The sequence below is a fragment of the Salvia miltiorrhiza genome, chromosome 8 (genome assembly GCF_028751815.1).
Source record: "Salvia miltiorrhiza cultivar Shanhuang (shh) chromosome 8, IMPLAD_Smil_shh, whole genome shotgun sequence".
Lineage (NCBI taxonomy): Eukaryota > Viridiplantae > Streptophyta > Magnoliopsida > Lamiales > Lamiaceae > Salvia > Salvia miltiorrhiza.
In genome coordinates, this window is record NC_080394.1 from 52220590 (window position 1) to 52239242 (window position 18653).

The 18653-nt window shown below is 48.7% G+C and overlaps 1 protein-coding gene across 1 annotated transcript; it reads left to right on the forward strand.

The window, feature by feature from the left end:
- The first annotated feature begins 16026 nt into the window (after nucleotides 1-16026).
- Nucleotides 16027-18231, forward strand: LOC130998653 (uncharacterized). The gene has a single exon (XM_057924067.1). The coding sequence runs from the start codon at nucleotides 16027-16029 to the stop codon at nucleotides 18229-18231; it is 2205 nt and encodes a 734-aa protein (XP_057780050.1).
- The last annotated feature ends 422 nt before the right edge of the window (nucleotides 18232-18653 follow it).

An 18653-nucleotide genomic window follows, 5' to 3' on the forward strand; every position in this document is an offset into this window, starting at 1 on the left:
GTCTCTTTCCACATCTGTGATTAAGGCGACTCCGAGAGTTCATTTTATTGCCCATGACGAAGACAGCCCTGAAAACTCATGGCTTAAGCGATATATATTAAAGTATAATTTAATTAGCGTCCGCGACTAAGGTAGCTCTGGGAGCTCACGACTTAGGCGACATCTAAACTTAGGTGCTCGCGTCGAACCGGCTCTGGGCTCGGCATTGGCAGCTGCTCGCGGCTAAGGCAGTTCTGGGAGCTCGCGACTTAGGCAGTATCTAAAAAACATACCCCCCCTAATGTCCGCGACTAAGGTAGCTCTGGGAGCTCACGACTTAGGCGACATCTAAACTTAGGTGCTCGCGTCGAACCAGCTCTGGGCTCGGCATTGGCAGCTGCTCGCGGCTAAGGCAGCTCTGGGAGCTCGCGACTTAGGCAGCATCTAAAAAACATACCCCCCCTAATGTCCGCGACTAAGGTAGCTCTGGGAGCTCACGACTTAGGCGACATCTAAACTTAGGTGCTCGCGTCGAACCGGCTCTGGGCTCGGCATTGGCAGCTGCTCGCGGCTAAGGAAGCTCTGGGAGCTCGCGACTTAGGCAGCATCTAAAAAACATAATCCCCTCCCAAAACATTCAAAGTAAAGAAGGTAAAGAGATGCACGGGTATTTTATCCTAAAACCAAGAATCCTATTTTATTATAAGGAACTTGGTCCCGAACCTCGTTAAAACCCCTGTGTGGAAAAAGAGTATTCGGTCTACAATGAGCGCTTTAGGAAGCGTAAGCTTTTCAAGCATAGAATTTCTTCAAGTTGTTGACGTTCCAAGGCCGCGTAAGTGGCCTTCCCTCGCTGTCAGATAGGTGATATGATCCACCTCCCAGTGCCTCTTGGTTGGATCTACATTCAATCGATGCTCTGCCAACGACCCTGCACGGAGCATGGAAGACCCGGGGGGTGCAACCAACTTTCGTGGCTTACGGTTAAAATGATTCCTCTGATCCGCCCTTGATGTTTGCTTTTCCCTTGACTTGCTAGGAAGCAATTTTGCATTTGCTTTTCCTTTGACTTGCTAAGCAGCAATTTTGAATTTGTAAATTGTGGATTATGGGTATACACCCTACTCCCCCCTCTGGCGACATGTGCAATGCTCTGAATTACCACTTACAAGTGGTTTACCATTTTCATGTTATGGCGGTTCCCATATTTTGTTCAAAGCTTTCCCAAGTTTAATTGCCATGTGCCGTCAGGGCACTCGGCAGAGCACCCGTCAGAGCAGAGAAACACCCGTCAGAACACCCGGCAGCGCACCCGGCAGAGCAGAGAAATACCCGTCAGAGCACCCGGCAGAGCAGAGAAACACCCGGCAGAGCACCCGGCAGAGCAGAGAGAGGAAAGTAAAGTTGAGAGCACAAGAACTGATTGCTGTTGTATTGAGAATAGAGATAGCGTCCTTCTACAATGCACGAGCCCATGGCCTATTTATAGATTACACGTAAAGGGTAAAATAGTAAATTCATCGTCGGAGCATGCATCTTGCGTGGTCGGGGGGTAAAATAGTAAATTCACCCTCGGGCGGGAGCTTTTCCCGCTCTTTTGATGATTTCCCTGGCGAAAGTCATTCCTCTGGCGAGAATGATTTCTCTGGCGCGTGTGGCTCCTCTGGCGAATGTGATTCCTCTGGCGAGTGTGGTTCCTCTGGCGAGTGTGATCCCTCTGGCGAGTGTGATCCCTCTGGCGAGTGTGGTTCCTCTGGAGAGTGTGATCCCTCTGGAGTGTGGTTCCTCTGGCGAGTGTGATCCCTCAGGCGAGTGTGGTTCCTCTGGCGAGTGTGGTTCCTCTGGTAAGGTTCATCCCTCTGGAGAGTGTGCTCCCTCTGGCGAGTGTGGTTCCTCTGGCGAGTATGATCCCTCTGGCGAGTGTGATCCCTCTGGCGAGTGTGGTTCCTCTGGCGAGTGTGATCCCTCTGGCGAGTGTGGTTTCTCTGGTAAGGTTCATCCCTCTGACTTCTCTGCTGGAGCCCGCTCATTTGGCTAAGACCACTTCTCTGCTCTGCACATACTTTACTCCTCATCAGCTACTCCCCCCCAGTCTAATTGAGTATTCTCATGGTCTATACTCAATTATTTGGATTTTACCCAGCGTGGGGTGTCCACTCTGGATTTTTTCCTTGGACATGTCATTAAATGCTTCTCAGTTTCTTGGGCTCCGGCCCAGTCAAATCGAACTTTTGTATAGAGTGGAACTCTTATTTTCTGTTGAAGTGTTTGTGGTTCCTCTGGTCAGCTTCCCTCTGAGCGGCTTCTCTGGTTACTCTCCCTATTTGATTCCTCTGAATGATTCTTCTGGACGATCCTCCTGGTTGATTTCTTTGACTCCTTTGTCGAGGATTTCTCTGACTCTTCTAGCGAGGATTTCTCTGACTCCTCTAGCGATGATTTCTCTGACTCCTCTAGCGAGGATGTCTCTGACTCCTCTAGCGAGAATTTCTCTGACTCCTCTAGCGAGGATTTCTTCCACCATTCCCAGTTCCAGCGCGGCCGCCCTCGAGACTCAAAACCAGCTGGCTCCCTGTCTCTTTATCTAATTTTTCCCTTGTAAATTTTATGTTCACTTTTTGTAAACAGTATTTCCCAACTCTGCATATATTTTATGGCATGTCCCTTTTTAAATATTGCTTTCTTCCCCTCCCTCCAATTCTTACTTTTGATATATGTGTTTCCCAGATTTGAATTTTTTATCCCTAAAAAATAGGATAATGATAACAACTTGGCTGTATACGGGGTATACACCCCTACTCCCCCCCAGTGTCGTGCGCGTACTTTAGAAGTCAAGCACGATTGTGCCGACGTCCAGCCCTGGCTAGGACCTTGGCCATTCTAGTTTAATCAACTGCTTACCTCTGCTCCGTTCGAGTTCTGTTGTTTGAGTGGCCACTCCCCCCCAAGTATCAAGGCTGGATCAGCTTCGAGGAAGTGTGTCTCTTTCCACATCTGTGATTAAGGCGACTCCGAGAGTTCATTTTATTGCCCATGACGAAGACAGCCCTGAAAACTCATGGCTTAAGCGATATATATTAAAGTATAATTTAATTAGCGTCCGCGACTAAGGTAGCTCTGGGAGCTCACGACTTAGGCGACATCTAAACTTAGGTGCTCGCGTCGAACCGGCTCTGGGCTCGGCATTGGCAGCTGCTCGCGGCTAAGGCAGTTCTGGGAGCTCGCGACTTAGGCAGTATCTAAAAAACATACCCCCCCTAATGTCCGCGACTAAGGTAGCTCTGGGAGCTCACGACTTAGGCGACATCTAAACTTAGGTGCTCGCGTCGAACCAGCTCTGGGCTCGGCATTGGCAGCTGCTCGCGGCTAAGGCAGCTCTGGGAGCTCGCGACTTAGGCAACATCTAAAAAACATACCTCCCCTAATGTCCGCGACTAAGGTAGCTCTGGGAGCTCACGACTTAGGCGACATCTAAACTTAGGTGCTCGCGTCGAACCGGCTCTGGGCTCGGCATTGGCAGCTGCTCGCGGCTAAGGAAGCTCTGGGAGCTCGCGACTTAGGCAGCATCTAAAAAACATAATCCCCTCCCAAAACATTCAAAATAAAGAAGGTAAAGAGATGCACGGGTATTTTATCCTAAAACCAAGAATCCTATTTTATTATAAGGAACTTGGTCCCGAACCTCGTTAAAACCCCTGTGTGGAAAAAGAGTATTCGGTCTACAATGAGCGCTTTAGGAAGCGTAAGCTTTTCAAGCATAGAATTTCTTCAAGTTGTTGACGTTCCAAGGCCGCGTAAGTGGCCTTCCCTCGCTGTCAGATAGGTGATATGATCCACCTCCCAGTGCCTCTTGGTTGGATCTACATTCAATCGATGCTCTGCCAACGACCCTGCACGGAGCATGGAAGACCCGGGGGGTGCAACCAACTTTCGTGGCTTACGGTTAAAATGATTCCTCTGATCCGCCCTTGATGTTTGCTTTTCCCTTGACTTGCTAGGAAGTAATTTTGCATTTGCTTTTCCTTTGACTTGCTAAGCAGCAATTTTGAATTTGTAAATTGTGGATTATGGGTATACACCCTACTCCCCCCTCTGGCGACATGTGCAATGCTCTGAATTACCACTTACAAGTGGTTTACCATTTTCATGTTATGGCGGTTCCCATATTTTGTTCAAAGCTTTCCCAAGTTTAATTGCCATGTGCCGTCAGGGCACTCGGCAGAGCACCCGTCAGAGCAGAGAAACACCCGTCAGAACACCCGGCAGCGCACCCGGCAGAGCAGAGAAATACCCGTCAGAGCACCCGGCAGAGCAGAGAAACACCCGGCAGAGCACCCGGCAGAGCAGAGAGAGGAAAGTAAAGTTGAGAGCACAAGAACTGATTGCTGTTGTATTGAGAATAGAGATAGCGTCCTTCTACAATGCACGAGCCCATGGCCTATTTATAGATTACACGTAAAGGGTAAAATAGTAAATTCATCGTCGGAGCATGCATCTTGCGTGGTCGGGGGGTAAAATAGTAAATTCACCCTCGGGCGGGAGCTTTTCCCGCTCTTTTGATGATTTCCCTGGCGAAAGTCATTCCTCTGGCGAGAATGATTTCTCTGGCGCGTGTGGCTCCTCTGGCGAATGTGATTCCTCTGGCGAGTGTGGTTCCTCTGGCGAGTGTGATCCCTCTGGCGAGTGTGATCCCTCTGGCGAGTGTGGTTCCTCTGGAGAGTGTGATCCCTCTGGAGTGTGGTTCCTCTGGCGAGTGTGATCCCTCAGGCGAGTGTGGTTCCTCTGGCGAGTGTGGTTCCTCTGGTAAGGTTCATCCCTCTGGAGAGTGTGCTCCCTCTGGCGAGTGTGGTTCCTCTGGCGAGTATGATCCCTCTGGCGAGTGTGATCCCTCTGGCGAGTGTGGTTCCTCTGGCGAGTGTGATCCCTCTGGCGAGTGTGGTTTCTCTGGTAAGGTTCATCCCTCTGACTTCTCTGCTGGAGCCCGCTCATTTGGCTAAGACCACTTCTCTGCTCTGCACATACTTTACTCCTCATCAGCTACTCCCCCCCAGTCTAATTGAGTATTCTCATGGTCTATACTCAATTATTTGGATTTTACCCAGCGTGGGGTGTCCACTCTGGATTTTTGCCTTGGACATGTCATTAAATGCTTCTCAGTTTCTTGGGCTCCGGCCCAGTCAAATCGAACTTTTGTATAGAGTGGAACTCTTATTTTCTGTTGAAGTGTTTGTGGTTCCTCTGGTCAGCTTCCCTCTGAGCGGCTTCTCTGGTTACTCTCCCTATTTGATTCCTCTGAATGATTCTTCTGGACGATCCTCCTGGTTGATTTCTTTGACTCCTTTGTCGAGGATTTCTCTGACTCTTCTAGCGAGGATTTCTCTGACTCCTCTAGCGATGATTTCTCTGACTCCTCTAGCGAGGATGTCTCTGACTCCTCTAGCGAGAATTTCTCTGACTCCTCTAGCGAGGATTTCTTCCACCATTCCCAGTTCCAGCGCGGCCGCCCTCGAGACTCAAAACCAGCTGGCTCCCTGTCTCTTTATCTAATTTTTCCCTTGTAAATTTTATGTTCACTTTTTGTAAACAGTATTTCCCAACTCTGCATATATTTTATGGCATGTCCCTTTTTAAATATTGCTTTCTTCCCCTCCCTCCAATTCTTACTTTTGATATATGTGTTTCCCAGATTTGAATTTTTTATCCCTAAAAAATAGGATAATGATAACAACTTGGCTGTATACGGGGTATACACCCCTACTCCCCCCCAGTGTCGTGCGCGTACTTTAGAAGTCAAGCACGATTGTGCCGACGTCCAGCCCTGGCTAGGACCTTGGCCATTCTAGTTTAATCAACTGCTTACCTCTGCTCCGTTCGAGTTCTGTTGTTTGAGTGGCCACTCCCCCCCAAGTATCAAGGCTGGATCAGCTTCGAGGAAGTGTGTCTCTTTCCACATCTGTGATTAAGGCGACTCCGAGAGTTCATTTTATTGCCCATGACGAAGACAGCCCTGAAAACTCATGGCTTAAGCGATATATATTAAAGTATAATTTAATTAGCGTCCGCGACTAAGGTAGCTCTGGGAGCTCACGACTTAGGCGACATCTAAACTTAGGTGCTCGCGTCGAACCGGCTCTGGGCTCGGCATTGGCAGCTGCTCGCGGCTAAGGCAGTTCTGGGAGCTCGCGACTTAGGCAGTATCTAAAAAACATACCCCCCCCTAATGTCCGCGACTAAGGTAGCTCTGGGAGCTCACGACTTAGGCGACATCTAAACTTAGGTGCTCGCGTCGAACCAGCTCTGGGCTCGGCATTGGCAGCTGCTCGCGGCTAAGGCAGCTCTGGGAGCTCGCGACTTAGGCAGCATCTAAAAAACATACCCCCCCTAATGTCCGCGACTAAGGTAGCTCTGGGAGCTCACGACTTAGGCGACATCTAAACTTAGGTGCTCGCGTCGAACCGGCTCTGGGCTCGGCATTGGCAGCTGCTCGCGGCTAAGGAAGCTCTGGGAGCTCGCGACTTAGGTAGCATCTAAAAAACATAATCCCCTCCCAAAACATTCAAAGTAAAGAAGGTAAAGAGATGCACGGGTATTTTATCCTAAAACCAAGAATCCTATTTTATTATAAGGAACTTGGTCCCGAACCTCGTTAAAACCCCTGTGTGGAAAAAGAGTATTCGGTCTACAATGAGCGCTTTAGGAAGCGTAAGCTTTTCAAGCATAGAATTTCTTCAAGTTGTTGACGTTCCAAGGCCGCGTAAGTGGCCTTCCCTCGCTGTCAGATAGGTGATATGATCCACCTCCCAGTGCCTCTTGGTTGGATCTACATTCAATCGATGCTCTGCCAACGACCCTGCACGGAGCATGGAAGACCCGGGGGGTGCAACCAACTTTCGTGGCTTACGGTTAAAATGATTCCTCTGATCCGCCCTTGATGTTTGCTTTTCCCTTGACTTGCTAGGAAGCAATTTTGCATTTGCTTTTCCTTTGACTTGCTAAGCAGCAATTTTGAATTTGTAAATTGTGGATTATGGGTATACACCCTACTCCCCCCTCTGGCGACATGTGCAATGCTCTGAATTACCACTTACAAGTGGTTTACCATTTTCATGTTATGGCGGTTCCCATATTTTGTTCAAAGCTTTCCCAAGTTTAATTGCCATGTGCCGTCAGGGCACTCGGCAGAGCACCCGTCAGAGCAGAGAAACACCCGTCAGAACACCCGGCAGCGCACCCGGCAGAGCAGAGAAATACCCGTCAGAGCACCCGGCAGAGCAGAGAAACACCCGGCAGAGCACCCGGCAGAGCAGAGAGAGGAAAGTAAAGTTGAGAGCACAAGAACTGATTGCTGTTGTATTGAGAATAGAGATAGCATCCTTCTACAATGCACGAGCCCATGGCCTATTTATAGATTACACGTAAAGGGTAAAATAGTAAATTCATCATCGGAGCATGCGTCTTGCGTGGTCGGGGGGTAAAATAGTAAATTCACCCTCGGGCGGGAGCTTTTCCCGCTCTTTGATGATTTCCTTGGCGAAAGTCATTCCTCTGGCGAGAATGATTTCTCTGGCGCGTGTGGCTCCTCTGGCGAATGTGATTCCTCTGGCGAGTGTGGTTCCTCTGGCGAGTGTGATCCCTCTGGCGAGTGTGATCGTGATCCCTCTGGCGAGTGTGATCCCTCTGGCGAGTGTGGTTCCTCTGGCGAGTGTGATCCCTCTGGCGAGTGTGGTTCCTTTGGCGAGTGTGATCCCTCTGGCGAGTGTGATCCCTCTGGCGAGTGTGGTTCCTTTGGCGAGTGTGATCCCTCTGGCGAGTGTGATCCCTCTGGCGAGTGTGGTTCCTCTGGCGATGTAGGGTATCTTCGCCTAGCCAGGGTTCACCGCTTGGTTCCTGACCGTCCTGCCACCTTCACACGTTGCTCAAGCAACAACAAATCTCTACACTCCGTGCTTCTTCCTTTTCCTTCTTCTTACACCTAAACCTGCAAAATCAGAGGAAGTGCAAGTAAAAAGGAAAAAGAACAGAAAACAACAGGAAGAAATAAAGAAAGACAGAGGTGGGAAAAAGGTGTCTCAGGGACACAGGTGGCTCAGATTTTTCCCACGGTAGGCTCGGCTCTTCCGGCAGCGTTAATGATCACGGCTCAAGGGAACATGGAGAACTAATCGGCACTCAAGTCTCGCTTTGCACAGGAATCCAAAGGTCAGGAATCCGGCGATACACGCAATCAATTGGAGCGAGGTTCACACACACAGTCACCAATCAGGAAACCACGAACAGGAATCCAGGCGACTCTTCAGGAAGGAATAGCAGAGCCTTCCGGTCAAACAGTGTGTCAAACTTACCCCAATCGAAAACTATGCAGCGGGGATTAATAGAGGTCGAGCAAAAGGCAGGTGGGAAGAAAAAAGGGGGCAGCCATAAATTGGGGGGAGAGCTCGAGGGATCAGCAGATCAGAGGTCGGGGGAGAGGAAGGGTCTCGGGGGGGAGAGAGGTGAGAGTGCCGGAGGATGAGAGAGAGTGAAAAAGGGTGAGACTGATTTGGACTTAGGGTAAATGAGGGTGAGGGATTTTGGGCTTGGGTTTACGCGGGTTTTGGGCCTTGGGCTGGGATAAAGAGCATTGGGCCAACAATCCACATATCCACCTTTGGCACAATGGTCTTTATGTCACCAGGGAGTGTGTGCCTTCAACTGAATTTATCATCACAGCCATTTTTACTATCATCCTATCACAAAGACAAGACAATAGAGGATGAGAAAAATATTATGCATATTTAACTCAATCTCAACAACAGAGACCAACCCAAGGGAAATCACCATTTCTCAAACCCAAAGGGTTATCATTGAAGACTCAACAAACCACGCACACATGCAGAGGAGAGAGACAGACACAGAACAGAGCAGAGCACACACATGCGACGACAGAGAAGAACAGAGCTCAACGACAGACCAGAGAACAGACACAAAGCAAAGCAAAACAGAGCACAGAAACAACAGGAAGCACATAAACGCAGGACAGAGCAGAGCAACAGACTCAACACAAAACATGGCACACACAAACAAAGCAGAGCTCAATCACAGAGCAGAGCTCGACACACAGAATTCACAAAGACGTAAAACAAACTCAGAGCAGAGTTTCAACAGACAGAGCTCTGTCACAACAGAGACACAAAAGGTCATCCAAACTCTTTCTTAGCCTTAAACAACCATTTGCATTCAACAATAGAGCAGTTATCCGGTCTTTCAACAGGAGCCCAAGTTTTGTTATTATGTAGAGAGTTTATTTCAGAGTTTATAGCAGCAAGTAACTTATTAGGTTCAGCATGCATATTGGATTGAGAATCCACCTCAAAAGCAAAAGTGGGGGGAGGAAACATAAACTCATACATGCTTTGATTAACAACATTCACATTCTCCACCTCACTTGGAGCAGCATAATGTGAGGATTCAGTCAAACATGGAAAGAAAAGTTCATTAAACACCACATCCCTGCTGATGCTAGTTTTAAACCCAGGGACAGACCAATCCCACAACCTATAGCAGTTGTTCATGATGACAAAAAGCTCAAACAGCTGCAAGCAGCAAAACTCAAGACAACAGTCTCACAGACACCAACAAACAATAGTCAACAAGCAACAACCCAGGGCAGAGCTCAACTAGGCACACAAGAAGTCAGAGAAAAAACTTTCCAGAGCAAAAAAGCAAACAACAGCTCAGGGCTGCCGGTGAACCCTTGACTACTCTTGCTATCCAGGCTACTCGCACGAGGAGACCCACAGGGGAATCCAGACGAACTGGACCGTAAGCAAGAAAGTCCGAGCACAAAGGCTCTCCAGCTTGGAATGCTAAGGTTCACAAGAAGATGAGCAGAGAACACTCAGGAAAACACCAGAGCAAGAAAACCTCAGAGAAGAACAATAAGCGGAAGCACAAGGGGAGGATCGCAAGATACCAAGATTTCAGCAGACAACACATACAAGAAACACAAACAACAGCAGCAACACCAACACTAGAATCTAGGAGTTTCCAGATCAAGCCAATTTACCAGAGCCGTCTCTCCCAGGAAGGGGAGAGACCGAACCTACCTTTATCCTTGCTCGTCGGGAGCGAATCAGCGCGGCCCAGAGGGCGACGGGGTAAAGGAGGTGCGGTCGGAGGGTGCCCCGGCTAGGTCACCATGGCTCTGATACCACTGTTGGGTATCTTCGCCTAGCCAGGGTTCACCGCTTGGTTCCCGACCGTCCTGCCGCCTTCACACGTTGCTCAAGCAACAACAAATCTCTACACTCCGTGCTTCTTCCTTTTCCTTCTTCTTACACCTAAACCTGCAAAATCAGAGGAAGTGCAAGTAAAAAGGAAAAAGAACAGAAAACAACAGGAAGAAATAAAGAAAGACAGAGGTGGGAAAAAGGTGTCTCAGGGACACAGGTGGCTCAGATTTTTCCCACGGTAGGCTCGGCTCTTCCGGCAACGTTAATGATCACGGCTCAAGGGAACAGGGAGAACTAATCGGCACTCAAGTCTCGCTTTGCACAGCCACCAAAATCCACAGTGTATCACCAAACAGGAATCCAAAGGTCAGGAATCCGGTGATACACGCAATCAATTGGAGCGAGGTTCACACACACAGTCACCAATCAGAAAACCACGAACAGGAATCGGGCGACTCTTCAGGAAGGAATAGCAGAGCCTTCCGGTCAAACAGTGTGTCAGACTTACCCCAATCGAAAACTATGCAGCGGGGATTAATAGAGGTCGAGCAAAAGGCAGGTGGGAAGAAAAAAGGGGGCAGCCTATAAATTGGGGGGAGAGCTCGAGGGATCAGCAGATCAGAGGTCGGGGGAGAGGAAGGGTCTCGGGGGGGAGAGAGGTGAGAGTGCCGGAGGATGAGAGAGAGTGAAAAAGGGTGAGACTGATTTGGACTTAGGGTAAATGAGGGTGAGGGATTTTGGGCTTGGGTTTACGCGGGTTTTGGGCCTTGGGCTGGGATAAAGAGCATTGGGCCAACAATCCACAGGCGAGTATGATCCCTCTGGCGAGTGTGATCCCTCTGGCGAGTGTGGTTCCTCTGGCGAGTGTGATCCCTCTGGCGAGTATGGTTCCTCTGGCGAGTGTGATCCCTCTGGCGAGTGTGGTTCCTCTGGCGAGTGTGATCCCTCTGGCGAGTATGGTTCCTCTGGCGAGTGTGATCCCTCTGGCGAGTGTGGTTCCTCTGCTCTGGAGACCAGAACACCTAGAAAATGCCAAATTCATCCAAAATTCTCCAAAATTGCATTCTTCCATCTCGAAAGCCTAAATCTCCTGCAAAGCATAAAATACACCATAAAACGCATCAATTTCCAGAAGATTATCTTAAAATACGCACATACAAACCTGATGAGGAGTGATATGTGCAGAGTAGGGAAATGACGTAAATCAGTGGAATTGGCCCCACCAGCGGAACGAGTATGGCAGAGGAAGCGCACTCATCAGAGGAATCATCCTCGCCAGAGGAGTCAGACTTGCCAGAGGAGCCATCCTCATCAGAGGGATATCATTCACCAGAGGAATCTCATTCACCAGGGGCATCTCACTCACCAGAGAAATCATGCATGCCAGAGGAGTCACCTTCGCCAGAGATGTCGCTTTCGCCAGAAGAACGGTCTTCACCAGCAGAATCGCCAGAAACGCGAGAGATTTCCCGCGTGAAGGCGAATTTACCGATATGCCCCTCAACCACGCCAAATGCATGCCTTAGCACTGATTTTACTATTTTGCCCTCCTATGTAATCTATAAATAGGCCCTGGGCTCGTGCATTATATTTACGTTATCTTTCATATTCAAATACAGCAGCAAATTCTCTCTTGTGTTCTAGCAGTCTTCCTTTGTCATCTCAAATCACCTAAACTAGGTATAATACGCGTTGTTTACTGTTGATTAGTTTAGGTGTTGGTTCTTTGATTTACCAACTGGCGCTGTCTGTGGGAAATAACTGAGCTAGGATGTGAGTCTCCGTTCGCCGGCGCATGCAGATCTGAAATTATGTTTAGATTTACGTGCGCAGGCACCGATTGGGCCGATAATTCGGGCACCCAGATGGTTTTGATCCATTTGTCACGTTTTTCGGGTTGATTTGCCTTTAAGTTTATGCGATCTGTGTTTATTTACGTTCTTTTGGTGCACGAGGAAAGGTGGTGAAAGTCGTAAATCGTGGATTGGGGGAGATGGGTGTTTATTTACCGATTGATCGGTTTAATTGTAGACGAATGCGAGGTTTCTTCATAGAATCGGGGTTTTTCTTACAGATCTGATGTTTTTATCGGTGGATTGTGTTGTAGTACTCTATTTTTGGTTGTGTTGGGCTTTTGCTGTGGATTTACGGGTTTTGCACCGGTAATATGCCGATTAGCACTCTGTTTTGGTTTTGTTGGGCTTGCGCTGTTGATTTACGTGTGTTCTTCGCTTGAGGATGATAATTATCGATATTTTCCGTGTTTTTGTGGCTGATCTTCATTTTCTATCGGTGGACTGTGGGGTAATGCTCTGTTTCTGTTATAACTAGGCTTGCGCTGTCGATTTGCGGATGTGTATCATCTAAGGGTGATAATTGTCGGTGTTCTCCATGTTTTCTTCTGCTAATCTTCGTTCTATATCCTGTTTAACGTGCTACGCTGGTAATCCAGCTGATTGCTGTGATAACTCTGTTGTTTTCGGGTGTTGTGGTTATTTTACTGTCCGATCGTGGTAATTTTGAGTTATGATGCTCGTTTTTCCTGTATATTTTGCTTTCTCTATCATTTCTGACGAGTTTCGCTAACGAATTTTATGGTTGATGTTTTGTTTATATCCATCTTTGGGTTTTCTTACGAGTTAAGAGGGGAATTTCTAGGTCGTTGCCCTGCCATTCGGGCTTTGTTGTTTCAATCTAGGCCCTGGGTTTATTTCCCAGGGTATAGAGTTATCTTGAGGGGAATTTTTTAACGGCCTCTGCGCCGGTGTTCGGAATTTCTCATATCGGGATTTCAATCAGTAAGGGAGGATCTATTCATTGGCCGTCTGGATTTTTTCTCACTTTGTTTATGTGCAGGTACCATGGGATCTTCTGATGCTCACCGCACCCTGGAAAAGGAGTTTGACTCCGCTGCTCTTACTACTGAGGTGCCTACCTCATTATTCAACGGTCTACAGGGCAATACCACCTTCACTGTGCCACCAGGTTTTTCGGCTATTCCAGCCACTCCGCTGACAGGGCTGAATGGTAACCTCCAGAGATCTGCTCTGGTGACACCGGGTTCAGAGATGCCAGGCTTGGCCCCTACGTCTAGCGGGGGGATCGCTTAACTTCGGGTTGGCAGAGCAAATGATGGCTCTACTTAACTATGCTACTATGCGTCAGGCGCTGGGGACTCCCATGCTGTCCACCATCCCCGCTGTAGCTCCACTGGTAGGAGCGACCACTCTGCAGGGCATTGAGGCCCCACCTCCCGCTGTTCTGGAGGCCAACAATCCTGTAATCACTAAACAGGCTGCGGCACCAGGGGAAATACAGAAGCTACCCGCTGAGAGGGTACAAGAGAGAAGGCCAGAGGGGAGTCGAGTTCGGCTCAATAGCGTTGTTATGAAAGAGAGGGTTGACGAGTCTGATAGTCATTCCATCTCCCTCGTGTTCGAGGAGGAGAGGCTAAAGAAGAAAGCACGGCTGAAGGATCAGGTGTCGTAACTGAAGCACCAGCTCCAGGATCTGGAGGAATCATTGAGGGAGAAATCCCAGAGGGATGATAGAGGGCAAAGGTCAGGAAAATCGAACAGAGCAGAGAAGTCGCATAGGGCAGAGAGGTCCCATCGTTTAGAGAGATCACGTTACACAGAAAGATCAGAGGAACGGGAGCTGGAGTATTCCTATGACAGGCCCGGGCATAGGGTTCACAAACGTCATGCTCGTGACGCGCCTAAGGATAGAAGGGAGCAGGGGAGACATAAGGAGGATAAAAGGGCCAAGACTTCAAGGTTCCACCCCATCAGCAACCGCAGTCCTTTCTCCGATGACATTCTGGCGGACACTTTACCCAGAAGCTACAAACCCATCTCGCTAGACTACGATGGCACTACTGACCCGGAGGTACACCTCAATCGGTTTGAAGGGTTGGTCACACTGCACATGTACACGGAGGGCATCAAATGCCGCATCTTCTCCACTACTCTGACCGGACCAGCTCAGTTGTGGTTTGGGACGCTTGCGCCAAATTCCATCCATTCGTTTGAGGACTTACAGACACGTTTTCTGAGACAATTCGTGAGCTCGCGAAGGGTAGGGAAGTCAGCTCTTTCCCTAATGGATATTAAACAAGATCAGAACGAGACACTGCGGGAGTACACTGCAAGGTTTAATCTCGCCGCTCTGGAGGTGCCAGAAGCAGAGTCACAGATCAAGAATTGCGCCTATGTCAGGGGGCTTAAGCCGGGGCTCTTCTTTGACGAGCTACAGATCCGACCAGCAAAGGATTTCGATGATATTATGGCAAGGTTGCCAGGTTACTTGTAGTTGGAGGACGCCAGGATGGCGAGAAAAGCGGAAAATGATAAACATAAAGCCAAAAGGATTGAGGAAGCACCAGAGAGACAGCGACACCAGGATTGAGCCAACGAATGCCCCTTTATTCGGGTTCGGGAGAGAAATGGTCATGCCCCTAGGTTCACGTGGAATTGTCGTTGAATCTCGGTACTTCAGCTGCTAACAGCAAAACTAGAATGATGCGATTCTTGGTGGTGGACATGCCTAAACCATCTTATAATGTAATACTCGGTCGGCCTGCCTTGATGGCGTTCAGGGCGGTAATCTCTATGATTCACTTGAAGATGAAATTCCCCATCGAGGGGGGAAGAGTGGGAGAAGTCTGTGGTGATCAAACGGCATCGAAAGCATGCCACGTACAAATGCTTACACACTCAGCGGGGCAAAAAAGGGAAAGATTGACAGAGGGATCAGATACACGGAAGAAGGGGAAAGTGGGCGAGGTGCATGCCCCGGTAGAGGAGCGACATGAATTAGCGGACTTACTGAAAGACAGGGACAGTACAGAGAAGACCGCTCTGGTTTCCACAAGTGATGTTTGTAATATGATCGAACTGTTTCCAGGGAAATAGGGTTTTCAGACCAAAATAGGGTCTTCTATGAGTGATCAAATCAGAGAAGAGCTCATTAATTGCTTGCGCCGAAATGCGGATGTGTTCGCATTTAGTACCGCCGATTTAAAGGGAATTGACAGAAGGTTGGCAGAGCACTGCCTTAACGCGGACCCTAGAGTTAAGCCAGTGAAACAGCGAACAAGGAATTTTGGGGCCGAGAAGACGCTGCAATCAGAGAGCAGGTCCAAGGGCTGTTGGAAGCAGGACACATTGAGGAAGTACAATACCCGGAATGGATCTCGAATGCGGTGATGGTACCCAAGAAAACAAATACTTGGAGAATGTGTGTCGACTTCAGAGATTTGAACGCTGCCTGCCCAAAGGACCACTATCCTCTGCCGAGGATTGACCAGCTGGTGGATTCAACTTCGGGATGTGCTATGTTATCCATGATGGACGCATATCAGGGGTATCACCAAGTCAAAATGAATAAGGGAGACATTGCTAAAACGGCCTTCGCCGTCTGTTGTGGTGTTTATGGCTGGAGGAGTATGCCATTTGGTTTGAAAAATGCGGGGGCCACGTATCAGCGGATGATGGAAAAAATCTTCAAAGAACAGCTCTCCAAGAATATCTCAGTGTATGTAGATGACATGCTCGTGCGGAGTGTCAGGGCAGAGGATCATGTCTCTGACCTGGAGGAGATCTTCACTGTGGTCAGAAATCACCGACTCATGCTGAATCCAGCGAAATGCACCTTTGGGGTTACAATAGGGAAATTCTTGGGCTACAAAGTTACGCCTGCAGTAATTGAAGTTAATGCCGAGAAAGTCAAGGCCATTATGGAAATGACACCACCCAGAGGGATCAAGGAGGTGCAGACTCTGAACGGGCGTATCACTGCTCTGAGCAGGTTTATCTCGAGGTCGGCAGAGCGCAGCATGCCGTTCTTCAAAATCTTAAGGAAGGGAACCAAATTCTTGTGGACAGCGGAATGCCGGGCGGCATTCGAGGATCTTAAAGTGTATCTGGCGAAGCTCCCGACTCTGATCAAGCCGGTCCCGGGAGAAATATTGTATCTGTATATAGCAGTGGGGGAAGATGCAATCAGCTCTGTGCTTATCAGAGAGGAGGGAAGTCACCAGAAACCCATCTACTTCGTCAGCCGAATCATCCAGGGTCCTGAATTGAATTACACAGAAATCGAGAAGGCTGCTCTGGCGGTCATGGTCACGGCAAGAAAATTAAGACCTTATTTCTTATCACATCGGGTAGTGGTGCGCACTGCTCTACCTTTTAGACAAGTGTTGGGGCGGCCGGATTTGTCGGGAAGAATGGTCAAATGGGCTGTGGAATTGGGGGAATATGATGTGGAATACGAGCCAAGAACATCAATTAAAGCACAAGAGCTGGCAGATTTCATCCAAGAAACAACTCGCCGTCCCGCGCCAGAGTTTTGGGTTGCCTTTGTGGACGGGTCAGTAACAAAAGAGGGATGCGGAATTGGGGTGTACATCACATCACCAGGTTACGGGACATATCAATTTGCTATTAAATTCACCTGCCGGCTGTCCAACAATGAGGCTGAGTATGAGGCTGTGGTCAGAGGGGCGCATATCCTGTCGGAACTCAAGGCAGAATGTGTCATCATCAAGACGGATTCTCAGTTAGTAGCTCAACAACTGTCAGTGGCCTATAATGTCAAGGATCAGCGGATGAAGGCGTACCATTACAAAATCAACGAGATGAAAGAAAAGTTCATGGAATTCAAAATCGAACAGATTGCCCGGGAGGAGAACACGAAAGCAGACTTACTGGCACGCATGGCCAGCGCGGTGGAACAAACTTGGAGTGACGAGATCATTTTACTCTGTGATACCAGAGAAATGGGAACTTCACCAGTTTTCTCCGTCGAAATCAGGGATGACTGGCGAGCTCCGATTATGCATTTTCTAAGAACAGGGGAGCGGTTTAGCAAAAAGTCTAATCAGCGGGCTCGCTATGAGAACTACTGTTTAATCAACGATCAACTCTACAAGCGGGCATTCACTCAACCTTTACTCAAATGTCTATTTCCAGAGGAAGCTAATTTTGCTTTGTTAGAAATTCATGCAGGTTGCTGCGGTGGTCACTCGGGATTCCGCGATCTCGTGCGCAAAATCATTCGGGCAGGGTTCTACTGGCCCAACATCAACAAGGATGCCAGAGAGTTCGTCCGCAGATGTGAAGCTTTCCAGAGGCATGCCGGGCGAATCCACGTTCCAGGGGAAACCATGGGAGTAATGAACGCTGCCTGCCCTTTCGACAAGTGGGGCATTGATATCGTCGGGAAGCTGCCCACGGCACCAGGGGGCAAGTGTTTCCTCATAGTGGCAGTCGATTATTTCTCCAAGTGGGTCAAGGCCGAGGCCGTGGGAAAGATTGATGAGGTGACAGTGGAGCGCTTCATTTGGCGGAATATATGTTGCAGATTTGGAGTCCCAAGGGTCATTGTGTCAAACAATGGAACCCAGTTTACAGGGCAGAGGATTGCGGATTTCTGTGACAGGATGGATATCACCCAGCGCTTCGTATCCGTAGCTCATCCTCAAGCAAATGGGCAAGTGGAGCTCGTAAACAGATCAATTTGCGAAGGCATCAAAAAGCGGTTGAATCAGAGCAGAGAGAAATGGGTTGAGGAGTTGGACACCGTTCTTCGGGCCTACCGAACTAGCCCAAAGACAGCCACGGGCGAAGCACCATTCACTCTGGTGTATGGATCCAACGCGGTGATACCAGCAGAGGCAAGGTTGGAATCATATCGCATCATTACCTACGATACAGAGCACAATGCCGATCTCCGAAGAACAGAGCTTGACCTTGTTGAAGCACAAAGAGAAGAAGCTCAAGTCAAAGCAGCGAAATATAAGAGTGTCATCAAAGCGGGATACGACAAGGGGGTCAGAGCCCAGAAGCTGGCCAAGGGTGATTTAGTTCTAAAAAGAGCCGACGCATTAAAGGCAGTGGGCAAGTTCGAAGCTAATTGGGAAGGCCCGTTCATCGTCACAGAGGTCTTGGGCGGCGGAGCATACATATTGTCGGATTCAGACGGCAGAGCTCTCCCTAGACCATGGAACATAAATACACTCAAAAAGTTTTATGTATAACTGCTACTCAGCAGAACTGATGCCAATATAGACCGGATACTCTTTTTCCCCACAGGGGTTTTAACGAGGTCCGGGGCCATGATATCAATAAAACAGATATGTGGTTCTAGGGAATTCCCTGGTGTTGTGTCATTTACTTTAATTATCGCTTTTTTACATTACATATGCTACTTAACATGTTCATGCAGAGCATTGTACATGTCACCAGAGGGGGGAGTAGGGTGTATACCCCTAACCCACAATTTACAAATTCAAAATACAAACTGCTTCTTAGCAGGACAAGGGAGAAACAAATACAAAAACTGCTGCTTAGCAGGGTAAAGGGAAAGCAAACATCGGGGATTCTTGACTTCTCCGCCGGGACATTTCCACTTCTTCGATCTACTACTTCGGCTTCTCTGCGCCATGCCTGCAGAACACCA

What these genes read in the sequence shown, in the direction of transcription:
- LOC130998653 (XM_057924067.1), top strand. Translation starts at nt 16,027, where the DNA reads ATGCCGTTCTTCAAAATCTTAAGGAAGGGAACCAAATTCTTGTGGACA.